The sequence below is a fragment of the Theobroma cacao genome, chromosome 6, assembly GCF_000208745.1.
Source record: "Theobroma cacao cultivar B97-61/B2 chromosome 6, Criollo_cocoa_genome_V2, whole genome shotgun sequence".
NCBI lineage: Eukaryota > Viridiplantae > Streptophyta > Magnoliopsida > Malvales > Malvaceae > Theobroma > Theobroma cacao.
In genome coordinates this window covers 21,689,413-21,713,014 of record NC_030855.1, presented here as the reverse complement: position 1 = coordinate 21,713,014, position 23,602 = coordinate 21,689,413, and the positions used below count along the sequence as shown (strand labels likewise).

General features: G+C 35.5%; 4 protein-coding genes across 6 annotated transcripts; 2 read left to right on the top strand and 2 right to left on the bottom strand.

Annotated features, from left to right (window-relative positions):
* LOC18596465 lies at positions 260–2,804 on the bottom strand. Its single transcript, XM_007024959.2, has 4 exons — positions 2,419–2,804; positions 1,445–1,557; positions 769–856; positions 260–559 (listed from the first exon to the last, which is right to left on the bottom strand). The coding sequence occupies exons 1-3, from the start codon at positions 2,501–2,503 to the stop codon at positions 776–778; spliced, it is 279 nt and encodes a 92-aa protein (XP_007025021.1). The 5' UTR covers positions 2,504–2,804; the 3' UTR covers positions 260–559; positions 769–775.
* Positions 6,173–8,638, top strand: LOC18596463 (p21-activated protein kinase-interacting protein 1-like). The gene is made up of 3 exons (XM_007024957.2): positions 6,173–6,919; positions 7,593–7,884; positions 8,306–8,638. The coding sequence occupies exons 1-3, from the start codon at positions 6,263–6,265 to the stop codon at positions 8,371–8,373; spliced, it is 1,017 nt and encodes a 338-aa protein (XP_007025019.2). The 5' UTR covers positions 6,173–6,262; the 3' UTR covers positions 8,374–8,638.
* LOC18596462 (pentatricopeptide repeat-containing protein At1g11290, chloroplastic) lies at positions 8,740–12,309 on the bottom strand. Its single transcript, XM_018123836.1, has 2 exons — positions 9,794–12,309; positions 8,740–9,484 (listed from the first exon to the last, which is right to left on the bottom strand). Exon 1 carries the CDS (start codon positions 12,301–12,303, stop codon positions 10,210–10,212), a length of 2,094 nt encoding a protein of 697 aa, XP_017979325.1. The 5' UTR covers positions 12,304–12,309; the 3' UTR covers positions 8,740–9,484; positions 9,794–10,209.
* On the top strand, positions 12,752–17,571 carry LOC18596461 (putative ALA-interacting subunit 2). 3 transcript variants are annotated; one of them, XM_018122521.1, is made up of 10 exons: positions 12,752–12,915; positions 13,007–13,049; positions 13,727–13,830; positions 14,445–14,506; positions 14,650–14,724; positions 14,845–14,961; positions 15,827–15,897; positions 16,186–16,483; positions 16,759–17,048; positions 17,277–17,571. In XM_018122521.1, the coding sequence occupies exons 3-10, from the start codon at positions 13,788–13,790 to the stop codon at positions 17,329–17,331; spliced, it is 1,011 nt and encodes a 336-aa protein (XP_017978010.1). In that variant the 5' UTR covers positions 12,752–12,915; positions 13,007–13,049; positions 13,727–13,787; the 3' UTR covers positions 17,332–17,571. The 3 variants fall into 3 exon arrangements, with proteins under 3 accessions (XP_017978010.1, XP_017978013.1, XP_017978012.1); XM_018122523.1 differs by having other exon boundaries at positions 12,756–12,915; positions 16,759–17,062; XM_018122524.1 differs by lacking the exon at positions 14,650–14,724 and having other exon boundaries at positions 13,009–13,049.

The window sequence follows — 23,602 nt, the reverse complement described above, 5'->3', positions numbered from 1 at the left end:
ACATCCCGAAGGGGAAGTGAAAAGGTAGCCTTGAGGAATTAGACACCCTCACCTTTACATTGGACATTCTCATATGCGGACTATTAACAAACCATGATGACAAACATGCTCTACCCATTCTGCCATTTCCATTTGGATCTCACATGTTAGCGTATTCCCAAGCAGTGAAGACCCTAAACAGTATATTGCTATCAAATTCTGGCCAGGCAAGCTACCAAAATCTAAATCGCAACACAAGCAAATGCAGAAGAAACAAATGTAGCTCAATATTTGGGGCCTCCAAGTAGTATCGAATGCTCAATGACAAGGTATAATGGATCAAACATGTGGATAGTTAAGAACATTAGTTAGCTTGACTATGATACAAAGTGTAAACACCATAAATTTGTTTGTGAAGTAACAAATCCTTATGTTACATAGAATACAGTACATCAATGGTAATCATAAATCCGGAGCGATTCCCATTGCTTTTGGCCTCTGCTTGCTTGCTTAGGTATCTAGAGAGGCGTTCCCTATGTCGATGCAGGAAACTGCTGAAATAGCAGAGCCATCTTATCACCTGCGAACAGGCACAACCAAGAATGGCTAAACACTAATGCCTGGTATCAGCTGACTACTTAAAAAAATGAGGGACAGGTATTGCTGACCACTTAACAAACTGTAAATTAGGCAACATGATGCATCTTGAACTTGCATTTATAAATTCAGCAGAGTTTAAAAATTGTAAATAGATATAACATTGTGTATAAGATTAGGCTCAAATCTTACAATATGCTCAGCGTGACTTCTTCAGACGTTTTGGGGGCCTCGTTTTCTCCTTCCTCAAATCATCAGGTGTTTTAACATCAATAAATGGCTGCAAACAGTGAGAAAATGAGTACCACAGTCGATTACTACTATTACCAGGAACACATAGCCATGAAAGTTGTTAGATTGAAAGCTAATTTTATAGGATCTTAACAGCACTGGTGAGAAGATTAGCTATGGACCTCTATGAACCCAAGATTAGAGATAACAGCGTATAAATGGAAATGGGATATTTGCTACTCCTTTCTGGATTTGCTGCTACACAATAATGTCTACAATAAAATCTCCTCACTAAGTTCTAAAAGGCCAACTCTGATTAGCAGCACTTCAGATTGGTTCAAATATGTTTACTTATGTAGCAAACATCTGTGTATACTACAAACTAGACATAGGTAAACAAAAAGAAGCACAAACTAAGGTTTTGCCAAACAGATTCCTCATATCATAGACTGAAGGAAGAGTAATATATGCTACAGTTGCACCTAGGAGATCCAAAGACCAAAGAGCAATTAGATTAATTAATTGCAGTAAGGTCACTGATAATAATAATCATCCATTTTTAAAGTTTAGAAATTTTCTATATATTTATTAAATTTGATGAGAAGAAAGTTACTCAAAAGATACATAGATGAAATACCTCATCCCACTTTCTCTGAAGCTCCAGAAGTTCTTGACAGTATGCAAGGCATTCTGCGTGATATACAGCAGCTAACTCTTTTATCAAGGCCTTCCTCTTAATGATACCAATCACTGCACATATATAACTAGTTTTGAGATATAGAGTGATACAGAGAGTGTGAGATTCATAAGAGAAACTCATTAAACGCCTACATCCAGGATAATCACAAAATCATATATCCTCCCGAGCCAAATAACCCATTAACAAAAAATTTTCAGATCCAAGACAGTCAAATTTTACAAAGCTACCACTCTGGTTGACTAAATGTAACGTCAAACTATAACCCTTCCTCTCATCAACACCATGATAGCTATAATTTCCAACCATCTGAAAATTTAAGTAATTGAAAATGCTTAAATTTGCATTCATGCGTATGAGTTCATACCAATGTTAGCTTTGTACCAAAAAAAAAAAAGAACAACGTTGGCTAGTTTTTTTTGAAGCAACCGCCTGTAAGAATTAATCAATTATTAGCCTTAAAAATTCAATCACAAACAGATTAATATATAGGTTAAAGCAATAGACTTAAGTCAACCAAGATAGCACCTTTACACCAACAGATAGTTTCAACAAATAATCAGAGCTATTTCAAGTACTATAAACACACATCACAATTGATTACTCAGCGTCTTGAAACCAAAATTAAGAACTTTGCCAACATATCAGCACAGAAAGCAAAAGCAGAAAATTCAAGCATATCTTTTTCTTTTCTTTTTTTTTGGGAAAATCGCAAACCAAGCAATACCCATTACAAAACCTTCTTTTTAATCCAAATCGACTAACCAGCAGAAACCCGAATTTAAGAGAGAAAGAGAGAGAGAGAGAGAGAGAGAGAGAGAGAAAACAGAAAATATGAAGCAGAGGTATCAATACCCTTAGAAGAAAAAACAAAGAAACCCCACAAAGCAAAATAATAGAGAAAAAAGAGTTACTTCGACTGGGATCGAATGGAGGAGGAGGAGGATGATCAGGCTGAGAAGCAGGAGCAGGAGAAGGTTGTTGCTGTTCTTGACTCATCGCTTGAACTTTGGAGATTGTATTTTGGTATGCAGAAGAAAGAAATTTAAAATTAACCCCGTCCAAGGATTCTTCTGTTACTACTATGGAGAGACCACATAGTATGAGGATTTTACTTTTATTTATTTGCTTCGTACTCGGACTCAGAGTAGCGTTTGTTGTTACACAGTTTGAAGGTGCAGCAGGAAACTACTTTTGGTGAACTGGGTTTTTGTTTCGGCTTCGGCCTCTTTAACAAAGTCCACATTTTTGCAACTCCCTGCTCTGGTCCCTGTTTGAGCCAAGATCTAAGAAAATTGCAGATTTAAAAGACATAAAGCTCCATAACCTTTGCCTTGTCATCAATATAAATAATCATTTCTTTTTTTTCAAATAAAAATATGTTTCTCCAAAAACAAGTACTACTACTTGGTAAAAAATTGATGATCCCTACTTGATGAAAAAATATATATTCAATAAAAAATTATTAACATAATACTTAAAAAATCTTAAATTATTTTAAAAAATTTTAATTTTTTTATTCATCATAATATATGATGATGTAATATAATAACATTATTATCTGATACTTTTCATTTCCTATGTTACTACTACATGGATAAAAAATGATAAATAGTATATTAATTAATAATAATTAATTAATTATTAATTATAATGATCTATTTAATTCAAAATAAAAGTATATAAACTTGATTAAATTTTTTTAAATAATTTAAAATTTTTTCAAATATTATGTCAAAATTATTCATATTTTGATAATTGATTATAATGGTAATTGATCTCATTAGACATCTTTATTGTTAATTTGCAGTAAGGTTATGGCCGGTGGCCCAAATCATTGGTCTTTCTCATCCAAAATACCAAAACCAATACTCTAGCCTAATGGAGGTCAAACTTTCAAGTCAATCAATCACTTTTCTTTTGAAGATTATTTGAACATTTTTATTATAGAGATTGATTTCATTAATAATTTAAATAGATAATTATATATATTCTTAAAACATTCCAACAAGCTCAAATAAAAAAAATAGATATAAAAATAGTAAAAATCAAATATTACGACTATAAGGTTTTTTGTTTTATAAGCTAATCGATAAAAATCTTCACGATCAATTTTTTTAAGTCATTCTCAATGATTATTTGATAATCACTAATGACAATTAGCAATAAAAACTTATGTACCTTTTAATTGTCTGAGAGCGTCGTTAATGCTTCATCATCTATATGCCTTAACATCTTCCCCGTAGTACCTCTTCTAAAACAAAATTTCCAGGAACCATTTTGCATGAAGTCTTGCATTCCTCCTCCACTACTATCCCAACAGGTGGAAACATCTAATTGTTCCCATCCCTCCTTATGGCTACCAACAGCTCTCTTTTTGCAAACCGTTTTGAAAAAACAGTGTGATCAACTCCTATAATAGGAGGCCTAGACTCGTACATCCACCTTTCCTTCCAAGCTTTAAAACATGCACAAAACAACAAGAACACTGTCTTCCTTTTTGCATTCTCTATCCACTTGAATTTTAACTGTGGCTCCCAGATTACCATGCATCAACTCTATTGCAAAACTCCACAACCTAGTATACTTATCAGATTCACAATCTTTCCAGCCCTGTGACACATACTCATTGTGGCATATATTCTCATCTTTTCTCTACATAACTCCTTAAAATTTTAATCTTCAAACTTGGTTGAGACAATATCTTATCCTTGTAATGTTTAAAGATGAATTCTACAGACAACAACTTTATTTTTGTTGCTTATGATATGGACAACCCTTCTTGCAACCTATAACTTTATGTGGTTCATTTCATGAACCTTAGTTGCACATTCTTTGCAAATGCATATTTCTTAATTGCCTCTTAAAATTGCTTATTGTTCTCGAATCTCTCATATTGGAATGACACAATTAGGATATGTAAGATCTAGGTCCCAAGCATTTTTTTTCCTTGTAAGAAGCTTATCATCGGATCAGGCATCATTAGAATAATATCCAGATCAACCAAGTCCATGTGCTCACTCTCATTTCCCTTGCTCTCTCCTTCAATCCATATTCACTTTCATTTAATTTAAACCGTCCATGACCTTCATCAACCCTATCAATATCACTTTAATTTACAACATCATCAAGACCTAGAATAATTGTGTCCTCTAAGTCATCATTCTGTTTACCTCTTTTCTGTTTGAATTCTTTTTCTAATCTCTCGGATTTCCTCATCATCATTTAATTTTCATTAAACACTCAACACCAACTATAAAGTATCTCCTAATTCCAGGTAATTTCTAATCAATTATTCACTATCTCACCAATGCCATCAATAATGCTAGACTTACCAAGCTCATTATCATTTAAATTATCCTCATCGTCCATAGAGGCATTTATGTCATTATTGACTTCAACCTTGTTGCTCTCCTTATGGTCACCCTCAACATTATCCTCAGCTTCCTCACCCTCTATATTTCCATATTCAAGGAGTAAAAAGAATGCCATCTACCAGATCAAGCTTGTTAATTAACTACGTGGTCACAACATCTAGATCTATAGAATCCCACTTTGTCAGCATAGCAATTAAATCTAGAACAATCTCATCATCAAATACCAACATCAATCTTTTAAAAAATTCCATCTCAGAGATCTTAAAGTAAAAAAATGACACATTCAAAACCCTAACTCTATAATAAACCTTTCTATATCAAAATGATAACCTATTCCATACCATCCAAATAGAATATTTTTGAAGAATGCACAAATTTACCAATATGAAAAATTCTACTTAAATATATCACCTCAACATCCAACATATGAATTAAATTTTGATTAACATCAATGGTCCAACCATATTATTTTTTATCGACAAAACTATACACAAATATAGTGGTCCAATCAACAAAAGTCATTCTTCCAACCAATAAAATCCATTTTAAGTCGACCAAATAATCAACAATTGCAATATTATGTCAACAGCAGGACCACTAAGCAAATGCAAACACAAAGAAACTATTAACAAAGAAGATCAACTTGAGATTGGAAATCAATTCTATAATTTCCAGCATGTATATGGTACTCATTTTTAAAACAAACCATAAATATAAATTCTAAATGCTATTCAATATATATATATATATATATATATATATATATATATATATATATATATATAACACATTAATCTGTAAAAAATGAAAGAAAAAAATAAGACAAAAACCCAACACACCTTACTTAAAATCAGAGAGAAGTCTTCTTCTTTTTCTCCCAAGTCAATTTTTCCAATTTTTTACCTTAATTGCATATTTTACCTAACCAATTGCCTTTAATTAATATGCAACATGTGAAACGAGAAACATACAAATTCATGGCAACCACTCTCTTACGTGACAAGTAACAGTTGGTATTAAGGCTAATGTCCCTTACATTTTCGTTAGAAATAAGGCTTCTTCGAATAAAATCAAAAAAATAAAATTTTCTTTAGGTACAAATAAAAGAAAATTGATGTTTTGAGTACCATAAAAATAAAAGAGTTTAATTGTAAAATTGATATAATTCAAGAACTTTTTTGTTATTTGAGCCAAATTTTAAAGTCAAGGTCAGGGCAATTACCTTTTTTTTTTAAATTTTTTATCACATTAAATTTTCAAAGAAATAAAAAACCTAGCGGGCATTTTTGTCAACATGGAGGGTCACGGGGCCCGACATAGTTAAACCCAAACTAAACCCTTTCTTCCAACTCTCCCTTCGATAATCCCCGCAGCCGTAGCCATGTCGCTGATAGCAGGTTCCTACGAACGTTTTATATGGGGCTTCAGACTGAAGCCCTTAAACTACGACCCGTCTTCTCAGACCCTCACTCTAACCCAACTCTTCTCCTACCCATCCCACAACGCCCCCATAACCACCGTAGCCGCCGCTGGTCCCGCCGCTGCGTCGGGCTCCTCCGACGACACCATCCACATCTACGACCTCTCCACCGCCGCTTCCCTGGGTCCCCTCCACCACTTCTCCTCCTCAATCACTGCCCTCTCCTTCTATTCCCCTCCCAACCTCTCCTTCCCTCGCAACCTCCTCTCCGCCTCCGCTGATGGCTCCACCTCCATCTTCGACACCGAACCCTTTGTTCTTCTCAAGTCCTTTAGGTCCCATAAAAAGGGTATCAATGATTTGGCTGTTCATTCTTCTGGGAAGCTTGCATTGAGTGTCTCACGTGATGGGTGTTTGGCTATGTCGAATTTGATGAGAGGGAAAAGGAGCTTTTGTTGTAGGTTGGGGAAGGAAGCGACGATCGTTAAATTTGATGGGAGTGGAGACAGGTTTTTTATGGCGTCTGAGGAGAAAATTGGAGTTCATTTGGCTGAAGATGCTAGGTTGTTGTATGAGTTGGAGAATGAAAAACGGGTTCTTTGTGCTGCTTCTGGGGAGGTTAGTTTTTTTATTTATTTAATAAAAAACTTTTTTGAAATATAATTATTACGTTTGTTGGTTGAGGAAATGGAGGAAAATGGAAAATTTTTGGTAGAAAATTTACTGCTTTAAATTTCTAGAGAGTTTTAGGCATATGAGTTATGTTTGTGTATGTAATTGTAAGACTGTTAGGAATTGAATGTTTTGGTAGTGGGCTGTTAGTGTTTTAGCTATTTATTGTTGGTTGATTCGATTGTAGTATGAGTTGATAATGTTGTGCTAAAAAGTTTATGGAAGAAGAGAGCAAAAAGATCAACAGCTACAAGCTTAATTCATTCACCTTTTAGCTAAACCATTTTTGGTACAAATCTACTGTTTTATGATTTATAGGTATGTAAATTGTGTTAGTTAGCGTCTTAGAAGATTGAATGACATGATTTTGATGGGGCTTAGTTTCATGTCAAAGATAAAGCTGTTCTTTGAGATGTCAGCATTCTTCCAAAGCTGGGTAAATTAATACCTGAAAGAAGAATGTTATAATGGATGAACTTATAGGATTCTGATGTTGCTTAACTTATATTTCTGACAAATATCTCTAAGTCCTCTTATGCTACTTGTTCCATTATGCATGTTTTTTGCTCTCTTTTTACTTATAATTTGAATTTCTGTATGCATGTTATGATTTTGGCAGAGTGGAATTTTATTTACTGGTGGTGAGAGCCGTAGTATTACAGCCTGGGACACGAACAGTGGGAAGGTTGCTTATTGCATCGAGGATGCACATTCTACCCGTGTAAAAGGTATTGTTGTGCTTACCAAAGATGGTGGTGTTGATGATGCTCCATACTTAGTAGCATCTGCATCATCTGATGGGTTTATACGTGTTTGGGATGTTCGCATGGCCATCAAAGGGAAGCCAAACCCATTGGCTGAGGCTAATACAAAGTCCAGGCTAACTTGTCTTGCTGGATCTTCTCTCCAATGTGAGTATCCTGCTTGTTCTTATATATTATTTACACATTTTGTTCATCTTGTAAATTTATGGCTATTGTTGTCTCTCATTGCCATCAATGCTACCTTTCTAATTGTCGTTGCAAGCTGTTGTAAAATAATGGAATTATCTAATCATAAGTTCCTACAGGAGCTTCTTTTGATGGGATTGACCTCCTGGACTCTGTTAACTGTGTATGGAGTGTGTATTTAATTATTTATGCACTATGTATTGCTCTTTTATTTCGCAATAGCATGTTATGCTGACAATGTTAAAAGATTATGATACTGAAGCATTCTATTATCTTATATTTTGCTAGCATTTTCTGGATGATTTGTGGGTGTTTCTGAACCTCATGCTTGCTTTATTGTGAATTGTAATTGGTATTCAATGATTTTCTATTCCTTTCTCAGCTTCTAAACGACCACGGATTGGAAAGAGTGCTCCAAAAGAAGAGCAGAGTGATGCAGAAGATGTATAACAAATAGTGCAAGACGAGGTTTTAAGAGCTGTCATGGTTGCTGAAAAACCTCCTGTCAGTGTTGGGCCTTGTTGATCCAATGAATCAATTTTGACTATTGATAATTATGTTCATATTGATAATGGATGTTATTTTATATCATTTTATATTTAATTTTACACTTTGTAATCTGTTCAATGTTGAGGTTCTCATCAAATTTTCCAATATGTAAACAACAATGTTAGTGGGTTGACCAGATGTTATGAAGAATGCCAATTGTCAGCAATCCTTGGGAGTGTGGACTGATCATGGCTTTGAGTTTGAGTTAAACTCATATGCATATGATTGGAAGGAAAAAAATTTAAGAAGCGACGGTTGTAGTCCAATCACTGAGAAGAACAGGCTTGCAAGAGAGAATCTTTAGGGTGTTTAATATTCATGGTGGAGACCAATCAGTCCCAAAATTTTGTACATCATCTAGTCTTGCAACTGAAATAATACAAAGTAACTGTGAGGTACATTTGGTTCTTCGAGGTATCATGACAGCAAACCCGCAGCATCTCTTCTCATAGCACTGCTGCATTTAAGTGGGAAATGCCATCCGTTACAAATATCCCCAACCAACATTATCAGCTCACTATACATCTCGTTCCAATGATTGATTACGAATTGGATAAATTGATATGTGCACGTGCATGTGCATAGCAATGCTGTTTCTGCAATGGGGCAAAACTTTCAATCATTGTTTCCCGGTAAAGTTTTAATTAAGAGTATATTTAAATCTGTGTTCTTCTGGAGTAATTTCCATGGATTCATGCAAGGGTGAAGCTGCCTTTTGTCTTATCATTGTACTTGCTCAGAACACCATGGCCAAAGCATTTATCCAAAATCAATCAGCAACTCTCGCCCAAACTATAAAAACGTCTGCACGTTGACATTAGCAAAACCAGAGAAACTAACATTGGCAATTCAAAGAATCCAACAAGTGCTTAAGGACTGAATTTCACTAGAATCATATATAAAACATCGCAAACATGCCTTGTGAGAATTGGTGGTGGTGTTTGTAGTAAAGATCTAAGATTACCATTTCGTGACTTACCTGTGCAAAGCACACTGTCATGTTCCACCCCGCCTGCCAAAAAAAAAAAAAAGAAGAATAAAATCCAGTAATCATTTGTTATACAGGTTCTCCCGGCTGTTCTTAGAATGGAACTGGTCATCCACATTCAGCCAGGTTAAACCTGTAGTGATTCAATATGGAAACAAAACTAGTTCATTATTCAACCCCGGGCTGATCTAACTCATTGAATGAACTCTAGACAAAGGATGTTCACAATTTTAGGCAGCATAATAAATATTTGAAAAAGTAGGTACTTCTACAGAAGTTAAAGCAATACATCAATGACAAAATCTAACACTGGAACTACCACAGAAAACGCACCTCCTATGCACAGGATGCTAGGAACTTTGGAAGAGCTTCAAACATGGCAACTTCTCATTTTAGGTTCTCACATGGAAATGGTGAAAGGCTGCCAGCGATGTCTGATAAGGGAGCAGCGCCGGCAAGCCATATCCTGAGTATTTCTAGCTGGCTTGCATGTTGAAGTGAAATCTATAAGAAATCATGGAGGAAACTTACTGCAAACCTGAAAATGCCTTATCTTAGCTGGTTCAAAACAGAAGGCACCACAAAATGCCAGCTGAACTGGATCTGCTTACTGCTTCATTTTCTTCCTTGAATCTAGCCTCTTTTGGCCATATCTTTGGTGTAAACTTCATGCAAATTATAAAGGTCAATCACTTGCGATCTGCACCACCTAAAATCTGTTGTGAATTCTGCAGTGAACAAAATGATCATTAAGAAACTTTCCCAGCAGTGTGATCTCTGGCCTCCTTGATTGCAAACTCTAGTATTCCTATTAAAGCATATATGTCCTTTGCTTTTGGATGAGATTGGTCGGCAACACGAAACTCATGTACATGTCCATTTATTTGTAGCCAGCTACAGCCAGGGATTTTCTTTAGTCCCCTCTCTTTAAGAAGTCTCCTCATTTTAGCAAATTTATCCCACTTTCCTGCAGCTGCATATATGTTGGAGAGTAAAACGTAATTTCCAGCATTTTCTGGTTCCATTCGTAGAAGTTTCTCAGCAGCAGACTCTGCAAACTTGGTCTCAGAGTGTAGCTTGCAGGCACTCAACAAGGGGCCCAACACTCGAGTATCTGGTTTGAACGGCATTTCATTGACAAGTTCTCTCGCTTCTTTGATATGTCCAGCACGCCCTAGTAAATCTACCATGCAGGCATAGTGTTCTTGGCTCGGTTGGCAACCATAGATTTCCCTCATCTCCTTAAAATATGCCCGGCCTTCTTTAACAAGGCCTGAATTGACACAAGCAGTCAGTAGCCCAAGAAAGGTAACTTGATCCAGTTTCAGATTCAACTGCTTCATCTGATTATACAACTCAAAACATTGTGACCAGTCCCCATGCTTAGAGTGCGCGCTGATCATAGAGTTCCATGTTATGATATCCTTACCATCAACTTTTTCTTCATCAAAAAGCTTTCTGGCCATTTCTATGGATCCACATTTTGCATAACTTATAAGAATTGCTGAATTAACAGAGGATAGCAAATTCAGACCAAACTTCATTGAGTACCCATGAAGGCATTTTACTTGTTCTAGTGCCCCTATATTCACACATGCAGGCAAGATGTTGATAACTGTTATGAAATCAGTTTTAACTCCATCTGTTTTCATCCTGGAGAAAAGAGAAAGGGCATCAAGATTCTGATCATGGCTTACATATCCTTTGATCATTGAGCTCCATGAAACCACAGTTTTGCTTGTTACATTTTCAAAAATCTTTCTCGCATAAATTAAACAGTCACACTCACAATACATATCAATAAGAGAATTATGAACCGACACTTGATAATCTGAACCATTTCTTATAACATGAGCATGGATTTGTTTGGCCCACTCAAAGGATTTCAACTGCCTAATCGAGGAAATAGCAGGAATAGCGGTGAACAAATCAGCTCTAACCCCAGAATTTGCCATGCACCTCAATTGTGCAAGTGATTCCTTAGGTTTTCCATGCTGAGAATAAGCAGAAATCATTATATTCCACACAACAAGGTCCTTCTCCAGCATATTTTTGAATAACAACCTTGCATATTTCAAACTATCTAGTTTTGAATACATTGACAATAAAGCGGTATTCACAGACAAATCCTTACTTAAATCACTAACTAGAACCAAACAATGAACAGCTTTGCCTGCATCCAATGAACCCAAATCAACACTTGCCCTCAACAAATTAATCATAGAGACCAAACTTCCACTTCGAGGTGGCTCAAATATCAAACTTTTCCAATTATCCAAATCCTTAACAGGCTTTTCATCAACCACCTTTTGCTCGAACTCACCAAATCCCCTGTAGAACTCAACCAAAGCATCACCCACAACCTCAAAGGAATCAAAACCCAATTTTGCCAACTGCCCATGAACCATTTTCCCACACTCAACATCTAACAAACAAGAACAAGCTCTTAGAACTAAAGGGTAGGCCTTCTCATCAGGGTACACAGATTTTTTTACCACCATGTCCTTGTAAACCAAAAGGGTCGTTTCATATTCACCCAAAGTCGCCAAATTTCTTAAAATTGTGTTATAAAGACGAGAACTTGGGTTGGTAATGGAATAAAAGAGTTGCAGAGAGAGGTTGAGGAGGCCAAAGTTGGCATAGGAATCAATGAGATGAGAGGAAAGTGTTGGGTTCTGGTGCAGGCCATGGAGGATGAATCTTGCATGGATTTGTTGTAGATGCTGTGGTTTCTTGCAAAGGTTTAGTAGAGATGAGAAGGTGCTGCTAAAAAGCCTTGTTTGGGTGGCAGGAAAGTGGGGGAAAGAGCAGAGAAAATGTCTTGACCGTTGAGCGGGAAGCATGTTTGAGTGGAGAGCATTTTGGGAGGCTATGGCCTTTGTTATTTTGTAATTTATACTAATAATTTTCCTTGCCAATATTAATTTTTGTTTTAATTTATTTTGCTTTGTTTGGTTTGTTGCGAGAAAGAAGGAATATTTAATGTCTAAAATACAAAAATAAATTGTATAAAATAATTAAATTAAATAGTTAATAACAAAATGTTTGATTTATTTAGATATACTAACAACTATATTTAAGATTTTAATTTTGCTTTTTAATACCAAAACTTCTTTTCTTTATAAGAATGAGAAAATAAATAATAAAGCTTAAAGTGAGATCCAAATAAACTAATAATAATAGAAGAATATTAGAAAAGAAGAAAAATGAATTTTCAACCGCCCTTTATTTATTTAATTTTCCGTTGCTTGACATCTGTCCTTTCCCTCTTGAAAATTGAAATACAGTTTTTCTCTTTCTTTATATAGATTCAAAATATTCCAATTTCCTCGACCAAAGCAATCTCTCACTTCCTCTTCAATTAACGAATAAAAGGAAAAAAAAAAAAGAAAGAAGAAAAGAACCCTAACGGACCTCCCATTTTCAAATTTCTCAATTGAGTCTCATCGCATTAGGTAAAACTTACTCTCTTATTTTCGCTTCATTTTTCCTTTCATTCGATCTTATCCTCATTTTCAAGTTCTTTTTTCCTTTTTATCTGATCAAAGCTGTAGAAATTGCCGCAAGTTCGCTCAAGCTGACTTTTTCGGTAAGGTTCTTACTCTTCCATGTTTGGCTAACGAGAAAATGCGAGGGAAAAGAAAGTGAAAACAAGAATTTTTTTTTGGAGGGAATCGTTTATCACTTAGGTCTTGAACAAATTAGTACAAAAGAAATTCTACTCAATAAATCATAGTGTAGGTTCATAGATCAGATTTTTCTCTCTTATTTGTTTATTTATTTATCTTTTGGGGTGGAATATTAGGTTCAGGATTGGTGAAATCATTATATATTTCAATTTGTAACTTTATGCTGTCTTTGATTGCTGGGAAATTGCAAAACAAAGATGTTAGATTCAGAGCTAAGAAGAGATTACTATCTGTTTGAGTTTAATTGGAAGTACATTTATCCGTTTGTAACCAAGGGAAGGAAATTGGGAAAAGGAAGAAAATGGAATGTGGAATTTACTCTGTAAAATGTATGTGTTCAGAGAAATGTTTGAAGTGAACTGAACTATGAAGATGATGAAATGTAGGATTTAGATGAATGATCTTCTATAATAGTAGGTTTTAATTCTGAGTTTTAGGTATAAGTGCACAGAGAAAAATACATTATAGAAGTTTTTGTTTCCTTTTCTCACAAACAGATTGAAATGAAGTTTTATTTCTGGTGTGAGTTGTCTAAAGGGCGCTATTTTTTGTTGTGTTGTTATATGGAAACTCAAAGGTCGCTTGAAAGGATTACAATATTTAGTGTAGTGGTTGAGCATTACTGCTTAGATTGAGAAATGACGGATACAGATCAAGAGAGAGACAGAAACAAGGAAACAGGTTTTCTTTTGCTATTTCACTCTTCTTTTATTTTTGGTACTTGAGGCTTTTGCTTTAATAATTTTGTTGCTTTTTTTTTTTATTTAGATTCATACATACCCACTACCACCTAGACGCATGCATACTTATGCTTGCCTATCTGCACATGCATGTGCTCAAGCTCCATGTTCATGTGAAGACATATAAACAAACATAGCTGATACAGCATACAAGTCCTTTTGTTCTTTATGTATGTCTGCACAAACATTAGCACAATGTACAAGTCTGATACAAGCGAGAAATGATTTGTTACATCTTGGAGACTATGCTTGGTCACAAGACATTGAAAAGAGTGAAATGAATTGATAGTTGTGCTAACAGCAGAGGGTTGGATAATCAATAAACAAGCATAAAATTTGACTTTATGCCTGCCTTTCATTGATCTTTGCCTTCATATCTGAACTACTATATTATATAAAGTGGTGGCAAAGCTGTCTACAATCATTTTCTCTTTTATTTTTCTTTTAGAATTAATCTCTCTTCGGGTTTCTGGTTGCAACTTGCTACGTAGTCTGGTGAGCAATAAAATATTGCCTCATTAATATATTGTTGATCTTGCTATGGTGGTTTTGCAGCTTTTTATAAGTTTACTCAGCAAACACTTCCAGCTTGCAAACCTGTCCTGACACCAGCATGGGTGAGAGCATGACTGCAATCTTTAATACATGAATGCTTTATTCATCTTTGGCTAATGTTTATCTTGCACTTTGTAATATTGGCTGTCTCCAGTGCTGGTAATTTCCCCAATTTTATTGATGGCTGTCATCTTCATTTCTGCAGGTTATTACAATATTTTTGTTTACGGGTTGCATTTTCATTCCTGTTGGCCTTGTTACCCTGCGTGCTTCTCGTAGTGTAATTGTCCATTCTATGGCTCTTCTCATCTAATGTGGCTGTTTAGTACACTTCTTTTCCAAGCATTCATTGTTATATTGAGAACATACCTGTGAATAACCTTTTTTGTTTGATCGTTAGGTTGTTGAAATTGTGGACCGATATGATGCTGAATGTGTTCCTGAGTCATTTAGAATTGATAAAGTTTCATATGTCCAGGATGACTCGATTCCGAAGAACTGTTCTCGTTTCTTGAAGGTGATACTTCCTTTCTGCATAGAATCTATCTTCAGTGTGAAAATCTATGCTACCTTTTTAAGTATTCTGGTTTATATATGAGTTGGCTTAGGGGGTTCAGAATATTCCCCTGACCATTGGGAGTTGCTACTGGAAAGTGCCTTGCATTTCAATCTACGCCAAGCTATATCTTCAACCATTTCTTTTAGTCATTAGAATGCATTAAGCTGCTGTAGAGAATGTCATTGACTGAGTGTCTCTTTCTTTCTGGAGAAGTACATATTCCTATCACAACCTTTGAAATTTACTATAAATTAAAATCTCTTTTTACCTGTGGCAGTGGAGTTTATTGGAATTGGAAGTAAGGGTAACTGAACTAATGGTTAGCCTTAAAACATTCTGTATTTCTAGATTGACTTCTCGTTGCTCTAATGTGTCAATCATACTCGAAGTAGTTGATAAAATTAAATTAACTTTCTTTTTCAATTAAATTAAATGCACATTTGAGGAAGATTAGAACATTTACTTTTAACTTATATCTTTCTTTTGAAGTATCCAACACTTTGACTTCTGGTCATTTCTTCACTTTTCTGTAGATAGTTTTTCTTTCTATCCTTTTTTACCATATACTTAGTAAGTCATTTTTATTTTATGGGTGGATGCTGAGAGAGAAACAGCTACTCGCTTCATGTGTAGGTGCATTATTCTTAGTAGAATGTCATTCCTGAGGTCTTTAGTAAACTGCATGTTACTGGTTTTTGGTGGCACTTCTTTGTTTATATACTCCATGGATTGAGGTCGAAAACTTTTATTCACTGTGAAATGCTTGTCCCTTCTAATTTTTTTTTCATATTTGTTAATTTTGCATCTATAACTTGCTTTGCAGGTGCACAAGTACATGAAAGCTCCGATTTACATTTACTATCAGCTCGATAATTATTACCAGAACCATCGACGGTGCGGGCTCTTTCACTTGATGAGTTTAATGCTTTAGCTTCATCAACATTGATGATAATTTGATCTGGAGCCACTAAATTGTTTAATGAACTATTAAGGGGCTTCTTGCACTACTTTTGCCTTCAGTGGTTAAAATAACTTTTCATGGTTGAGCCCGCATACGAAATTTATTTTTAGCATAGTAGTTTACTTGTGTGTTACTTACAATTAGTCCAAATTTCAAGTTATTCTTGGTTTAATCTCCACTTTTTCTTTAATCTGCACTTCATTGGTTTTAAATGTTTCCAGGTATGTCAAAAGTAGAAGTGATCAGCAACTCTTACATGGACGGAAGTATCATGGCACAAGTTCCTGTCAACCTGTAGAGTTCAACAATGATCATGCTATTGTTCCTTGCGGGTTGGTAGCATGGAGTTTATTTAATGATACATTTAAATTTATTCGTGAGAGAGCAGAACTCAAGGTCAACAGAAAGAACATTGCCTGGAAAAGTGACCGGGATCACAAGTTTGGAAAGAAAGTATATCCTTACAATTTCCAGAATGGAACCTTGATTGGTGGTGGAAAGCTGAATCCAAGAATTCCTGTAAGTATTAGCTTTGTACATAGACTTTCTTTATGGTCTTTCTGATGCTTGTTGTCTAGCACAAAATTACTTGTTTACTACTCACAACACCTGTTTCCGAAACAACCAACTAGCAGATATCCTGCAAGTACCACTTTTTTTCTTTTCATTATGTTAATACAGCCGGTTCATTTTAAGTTATGTATTCAGCTAAAGCTTGAGATATAAAATAATCTTTTGGTTTTGTTTTTCTTGCTCTTCTTGGTACCGGTGAATGGATGCATGAAAATAATTAGCTAAGCGATCAGGAGGATCTTATCGTATGGATGCGTATATCTGCTCTCCCTAGCTTCCGAAAATTGTATGGGAGAATTGAAGAGGATTTGGATGTGGATGATGTTGTAGTGGTCCACCTAATGAACAATTACAACACGTACAGTTTTAGTGGTAAAAAGAAGCTTGTACTTTCAACATCAAGCTGGTTGGGGGGAAAGAATGACTTCCTTGGTCTTGCCTATGTCTTTGTTGGTTCTTCTTCTCTTATCCTCGCCCTTGTCTTCATGCTGCTACATCTAAGATATCGAAGGTAAAAGTTCAAAGGTAATATACAACATAATTTTGAATTCTCTAAACTTTCATTCTAGGACCTATTGTTGCTTATATTATCTGCAACTATTTTTCCTTCACAAAATATTAGAGTTATAAAATAACTCTCCTTGGATATCACCTCGTTTCTAGATTTCCGAAAATGTTGCATGACACATCTTTTAATCCGCATAACGGCCTTAATTAGCCAGAATCTTTCTGTTTGCAGGCCTTACGGGGACACGATTTATTTACCTTGGAACAGGAAAAGCCTTTCAGTGTGATTCCAGGGATGAGATACATCTTACATATTGAACTTCCAAAACAGTAAGTGATTTCAAACTGTAATTCGGAAAAACAGTTGGCAATTCCCTTTGTGACTAGTTAGGAACAAGGGCAAGAGAAAAATTTGAATGTCTTTCAGCTGGCTGTACATGTTAATAGCTTGACAAAAGAAACACTATCAGGCCAGTGCTGTACGTGACAAATCAATGTGAAATAGATACCCTCTGAATTTTCCTTTACGTTCGCATACAATAATGTTAAAATACCCCTCTTCTCCGTAGCTGAGGACAGATGTTAGGTCGGCAGTGGCCCTGCAAAACCCTGATTGGTTTTGTCATTTCCCTGATCTATTATCGTCTTGTACATGATAGTATAGCTTTGGAAAGAGACAAGAATCTACCACAATGTATAGACACGTGAAGTTAGTATCCACTGCACGCGCCACTGTCCCACTAAGAGAAAATGAAAAGAAAAAATCAAGACTTAAAGAGATAGACTTAACCAGATCCTGAGATCAGTAGCCAGAAGGGAAGCCAAGCAGCAACCTCTCAGTCTTCATTGACCTAGGCCGCGCTTCCCAATTGGCCGCTTTCTCTGTTTCAATCAAACCGCGTTGAAACTTGAAAAGGGGCAGTCGGGTTTGTTTGACGTATCGTCATGTCTGCCAGGGAACGCAACGTGGACTAAGCAAAATTTGTCACTTTGTTATTGGTCTATAATCTGAGCGTGAAGTGTATTGCTAAGTCAATTTGAGGATGGTGGCAATTCTATGAACACCAACCATATAATTTTACTGCAAATTTCTTCACCCCTTGGGGTCCTATTTTATTTTATTTTATTTTTTTTCTAATCCTTATCCATAAATTACAGGCCGAAATTTGGTTAGTTGAACATCACAAGGATGGACCATTGATCTTATGGCAGAAGGAAGGCATCCAATTGCCTCTTCCTTCGGGAAACTTTTATGTCTTGTCTTCATCATATGTGAAGAAATTTAATATAGAAACTTATCGACATAGGCAAAAGAAAAGGTGTCTAAGAAAAACCGAAATGGCATGAACTAAATTTCTCGACATTAGATGCCCAATGGTTTAGAAGGGAAAAGCTCATGGTTTTATATAGATTAGTCCTAAATTGCACACCCCAAAAAAAAGATATATAATAAACCTCAGTTGACATATAAATGATCTAGAAGATTTTCTTTGACCAATGAAATCTTCCTAAAGGATCTTTAATTGCATATGAAATTCTTTCAACTGTCCTTTAGAAAACCAGAAAAGACAGCTTGCCAAAACGAAAAATGGAATTAAAAATAGGAAAGACAAGGCCAGACCGTGGCTCACTGCTCACGTGGGTAAACCTCCATCTTTAAATATTCTTGTCTGTTGTGGTCTAAATTGCCAACCAACTTCAGTCTTTTTCTTTCGACTTTCCTTATTTTAAGCACTGGGAAACCATCTTAATCCCCCTCTATATAAACTCTTCTTTCATCTCCAAGCTCTCCCCAACCCATTCCTCGAATATCAATCTTTCTCTCAAGAGCCCCTTTACAATCTCCTTCAATCACCCGAACCCATCATCAAAAACCAAACGAAAACAGCTTGTTCTCAATATAAGAAGAGAAAAACAGCAATATTGATAAGCTTTGATCAATTTTAGAGATGATGAAAAAGGTGGGATACAAGCAAAACTGGGGTGCAGTAGCGCCTGCCCCTCTCATTTGTCCAAGAAGATCCTCGACTTGTCCAAGGCTAGAGACCATTCATGAAGAAGGGTGTGAATACCATGCAGTTTTTTCAAACAAAGTCTTCCTTGTTCTTCCCGTGGTCTTGTCTACGGTTTTCTATTTCTTCCTATACAAGGAGGCGACTCTTTGTGCATGAAACCTTCCAATGTTTTTGCTTGAATAGGATTTTGGAAACAATGGCTCAATCTTCATGTTGTAATTTGCTTTGCTTGAGAGAGGCTTCAAATACAAGTTAAGAGTGTTGGGCTCCATGATCAGAATCATGGAAATGGACAAACAAACAACTGAATGCTTAAGGAGAGATCAATGTTCCATAAGTTTATAGCATTGTAATCTGTGAGAATGTGAGATGGGGTAGTGTATTCAAATATTTTGGAAGAATCTTCTTTGGAATGTCCCAATTTTGTAAACAATGTTTTATCATATCAATGCAATAACCTCTCTCGGTCTCTGATTTGAAGAGCTTTTACTTTTTCTTTTCTTTTCGTTTATCTTTTCCTTTGTTTGTTGAGATAGAAAATGAGAGAAATCGCAAGAAAAATCACACAGAGAATGAAAGAAACTGCCTCGATTCTCGAGTTGAGTTTTTACTTGTTCATTTTGGTCGTTAAGAGTATTGACTTGAACCTATAACGATTTCTGGTTAACAGGTTGACATATGGAATGCCAATAAAAAATAGTTATCATCCACCGATTTATTTCTCTCTTTCTGGTCTTAAAGGTATGCAACCACCAAGCCATCAAACCTTAAATCTAATAGAAAGCTTAGTGCTATCAATTTTGGGGAGGAAAAATGAAGGCAATTACTGAGGTAATAACTAGTGTTTTTAGGGTACTCAAAAATAAATGAATTGAACAATTGAAATTGTGGTTATGTTGCTGAATGAAAAAGGAAAGAACAAAAGCTTTCAAGCCATAGGCCTAGGTTGGTATGGTGTTTCTGGTAAACATAGGAAAGGTTGGCCTATAACTTTTAAGTTATCCAAAAAGTAATATGCAAAAATTGGATATCTGATAAACAGGTCCAGATGGTGTTAAGGCCAAAGCCACGTACAAGAACCCAGATTATCACCAGTTAATTTTTTTTATTTGTTTTAATTTTCTTCCAATTTAATTTCTCCATTTCAATCGAGTTTGACATGTAGAAAGTTCCTTAAAGCTTGAAGATCATTGGATCCAACTAGACATTTTCTTATGGCTACACGTCCAATGGTTGCTTCTAGTTCTAGATGCCACTTTCAAAGTTTTCAGCCTGAGATTATATGTATGACTTGACCGTCTTGACCTGGTTTTGCTTGGGTTGGAGGTCATTCCAAGTTGCAATATTTAATTTCCATTTCTCTATTTTTATAGTTAAATTAGAAAGGAAACTTTGAGTTTGAAGAAATCTCCTTTTTTTATTGAAAAATGTGATTGTCAATTATAGAATTGTCCTCTGCACAGTACAAGAAATCTCCATTGCCTGACACTAGAATTGTTAATTATGGTGTGGAATCTCTTTAGTCTTGTAATTATGACTTGTAACCACCGCCATCTTTTAAGAATATGAACTTTAAAATCAAAATTCCTTCTTCTTGTGTAAGACAATTCCAACTGTTGTGTTTGATTCTAGTTCTTCTTTTCGCTGCTGATTTAGCTGTTTGTTTTCTCTCTGATCTGCTCCTGTATTTTCTTGGCTTTTGCTTTGTCAACATTTGTTTCTCCTTTATCTGCTCCCTTAGCTGCCCTGTTTTTGTGGCGGCAGGGGATTCTCCTGCTCTTTTTAGATGAAAATGTTCTAGTATTCCACCGTAAACTGGTTTTCAATGGCATATAATGCGTGTGTGTGTGAGAGAGAGAGAGAGAAAGCATATACAATACAATAATGAAACTTGAAACTGTTAACTTTAATATATGAAGTTTACATCTATAGGACTTTGACATAATATTGTGCTAATATGCTCTACATATTGGCTATTTCTTTGCCAATTGATTTTTCTTTTGGTGTTCGCCCATCCTCCAAATTCCTTCCATAGAGGGTTCGATGTTAAGCAATGTACCTATACAACAAAACGTAGAAGGACAAAGAAAGTAAAAGAGGAAGAAGAATGAAGACCCTCTTTGGCACGCGTACACCTCCACAATCTTCCTCGGCAATGGTCTCCAATCTCGGAGAACTTGAAGGTTTCTGGTGAGATATCAGAAGGGCTGGTGCTACTTCACCCAAGTTTTGCATGGATTTCACGTCCTTCACCATTTCTGTATAAGAAAAAAAAGGTTTTTGGCAACTCTTTCTTCTGATGCAAAAAGGCTAATGGAGAAAGAAAGTGGTGCTGATCAGGAAGCTTGTATCGTTCCTGGGGGAGAATCATTTGTGATAGCTTGGTATATAAAGTTTCATGGGGAGCCATCAAAACAGCAAGCGGTTGATAACAATGTTAACCTAATCTATAATGAGCCCAAAGCCCAGATAAGCTATGTCTTGATATGAATAGAGACGGTTAATTGCAGAGCGGTAGAAAGGATATTGCAGACAGCTTCTAAAATTAGGACATCAAAATGTTAATGAAATGAGTTAGAATAGGAAAGAATCTGGTAAAAACAGAACAACTTTAACCAAATTTGCTGGCCGTTTGGATAAAGACAGCATGAAATCGTTGTCAAATAAAGTGGATGAGTGTCCCAAGGGAGAACATGGCTCCATGCATATCAAATGAAAATGAGAAGCAAATCCCAAACCGATGGTCCAAAATCTTTTGTTACATTTGATTTCAGTTTAGAAAATCAAATCTTAATAGCTGTTTTAGAGGTGGATGATTTAACAGGACATTATCTTGTTGTAACGAATTTGATTTTATAATGTTCTAACAATAAAAAGTGATCTAAGAGCAGCTCCTTCTGACAAAGGATTAATGGGGAAGCATGCAAACAGGAACCAAACGTTTTAGCAACCATTCTTTTCATGAAACTTTTATGCTCTTAATAAATTGGACAGTGTTAAAACGAGCATTGCAGCAACACAAATAATAGGGTTCTTGTTGCTGAAAAATTTATCAACTGCTGTTTTGCTTTAATTAGCAGTAAAGACATACCAAGCTTGATTAGTTTCAGAGTAACATGAATTGGAATCTGAATCAAGATTTAGATGCACTTGGAGTGAGAACTTCATAGACAGATAGTAAGGTTGATCATGCAAGTTCATGCCGTCCTCTCGCTCATGGTATTTTGATTAAGGGCCAAGTGAAACGTCTATCTTGTGCTTAAAGAGAAATGATTTCTAACAAAATTAACTAAAAAAGCTTTGCAGGTGAATTTCCCCCCAGAACATTGATCAAACAATGTTGGACGCATCAAATATGTCTAAACTGGAAAATATAAGGGATTAGAGAAAGAAATACAGGAAGAAGAAAGATTGCCCTATTAGGCAAGACTTTGATGTTGTTGTACCCTTCTTCAACACTGGTCTATCTAGTGCCGGTATCTTCGAGAGCTAATGAAAGATGAGCTTAGAACAAGGGTAAACTTAAATTTGGAGGAAGAGCAGCGAAGGGAAGGAAGAATTGCATTCAGCTAAGAGGAATGAGTGGCCAAGAGACTTTTGAAACAGTCTTGTGGACAAAACAAATTGCCTGAGAACAAATCAATTACTCAATTAAGAAATATTTGGGTTTTCAAAGTAGAAAACAATTATAGTTTTAGTTGGATTTTGACTCCCAATTTTTAGCATTGTTGATCACTACACGCTATCATTGAGGATTGTCATATAGTAAATTAAAAGTGCTTCCTTAGTCTTCAGCCAGGCATACTTTCTTTCCTTTAACCCATCATTCATCTCTCTTCTCATAAAACTTCTCATTCAGCAAGATTAATCATTAGTCATTAACATAACTATTAGAAGATCTTGGCTATTATTCAGCTACTTAGGCATTAAAAAGAAATTAGATATACCAGTCACAACTCTTCAATAAATATAAAAGCTGAGATACTGAAGAGTGGGGTTATTAATGTTGAGTTGTAGATCAGCTACTTATGCTTCAAGATTCCACCATTTTTACTCATAATTCCCCTTGATTTGCAGTGTCGAGATGCTTCAGATTTGGGTTTTTTCACTGGATGAATGAAGGAAAATGCAATTGAAGGAACTTAACAAGTCATATCTGACCCTTTTTTTCATTGGATGGTGTCTATGGGAATTGCAATGCTTCTAAAATTTATTTTACCATTTCAGGATTAGTAAATTATCATGTCAATGATGTCCTGTAACAAGATCAAAACTCTTTTTCTCCCCAGTAATCACTTTGAACTCCAATGAGGAATAAAGGGTTTTTACCATATCAGATTCTTGAATATTTATTTATTTTTTTATGATTCAAAAAGCAACCAAAATTAAAATATAAAGAGAAAAAGAACAGATGTAGAGAATAATTAAGTAAGGAAAAACAAAGGGTTGAAAAAACATATAAAACTCCCACATCAAGCAATATCTCTATATAACAAAATATAAGAGATAACAGAAAGAAATGCAGGAAGAAGAAAGAACACCA

What these genes read in the sequence shown, in the direction of transcription:
- LOC18596465 (XM_007024959.2), bottom strand. Translation starts at nt 2,503, where the DNA reads ATGAGTCAAGAACAGCAACAACCTTCTCCTGCTCCTGCTTCTCAGCCT. An exon ending in TCCATTCGATCCCAGTCGAA is followed by an intron (nt 1,558 to 2,418) that starts GTAACTCTTTTT and finishes ATATATGTGCAG; the next exon opens with TGATTGGTATCATTAAGAGG. An exon ending in TTCAGAGAAAGTGGGATGAG is followed by an intron (nt 857 to 1,444) that starts GTATTTCATCTA and finishes CACTGTTTGCAG; the next exon opens with CCATTTATTGATGTTAAAAC.
- LOC18596463 (XM_007024957.2), top strand. Translation starts at nt 6,263, where the DNA reads ATGTCGCTGATAGCAGGTTCCTACGAACGTTTTATATGGGGCTTCAGA. An exon ending in TTTGTGCTGCTTCTGGGGAG is followed by an intron (nt 6,920 to 7,592) that starts GTTAGTTTTTTT and finishes TGATTTTGGCAG; the next exon opens with AGTGGAATTTTATTTACTGG. An exon ending in TGCTGGATCTTCTCTCCAAT is followed by an intron (nt 7,885 to 8,305) that starts GTGAGTATCCTG and finishes TTCCTTTCTCAG; the next exon opens with CTTCTAAACGACCACGGATT.
- LOC18596462 (XM_018123836.1), bottom strand. Translation starts at nt 12,303, where the DNA reads ATGCTTCCCGCTCAACGGTCAAGACATTTTCTCTGCTCTTTCCCCCAC.
- LOC18596461 (XM_018122521.1), top strand. Translation starts at nt 13,788, where the DNA reads ATGACGGATACAGATCAAGAGAGAGACAGAAACAAGGAAACAG. An exon ending in AGACAGAAACAAGGAAACAG is followed by an intron (nt 13,831 to 14,444) that starts GTTTTCTTTTGC and finishes GTGGTTTTGCAG; the next exon opens with CTTTTTATAAGTTTACTCAG. An exon ending in TATTACCAGAACCATCGACG is followed by an intron (nt 15,898 to 16,185) that starts GTGCGGGCTCTT and finishes AAATGTTTCCAG; the next exon opens with GTATGTCAAAAGTAGAAGTG.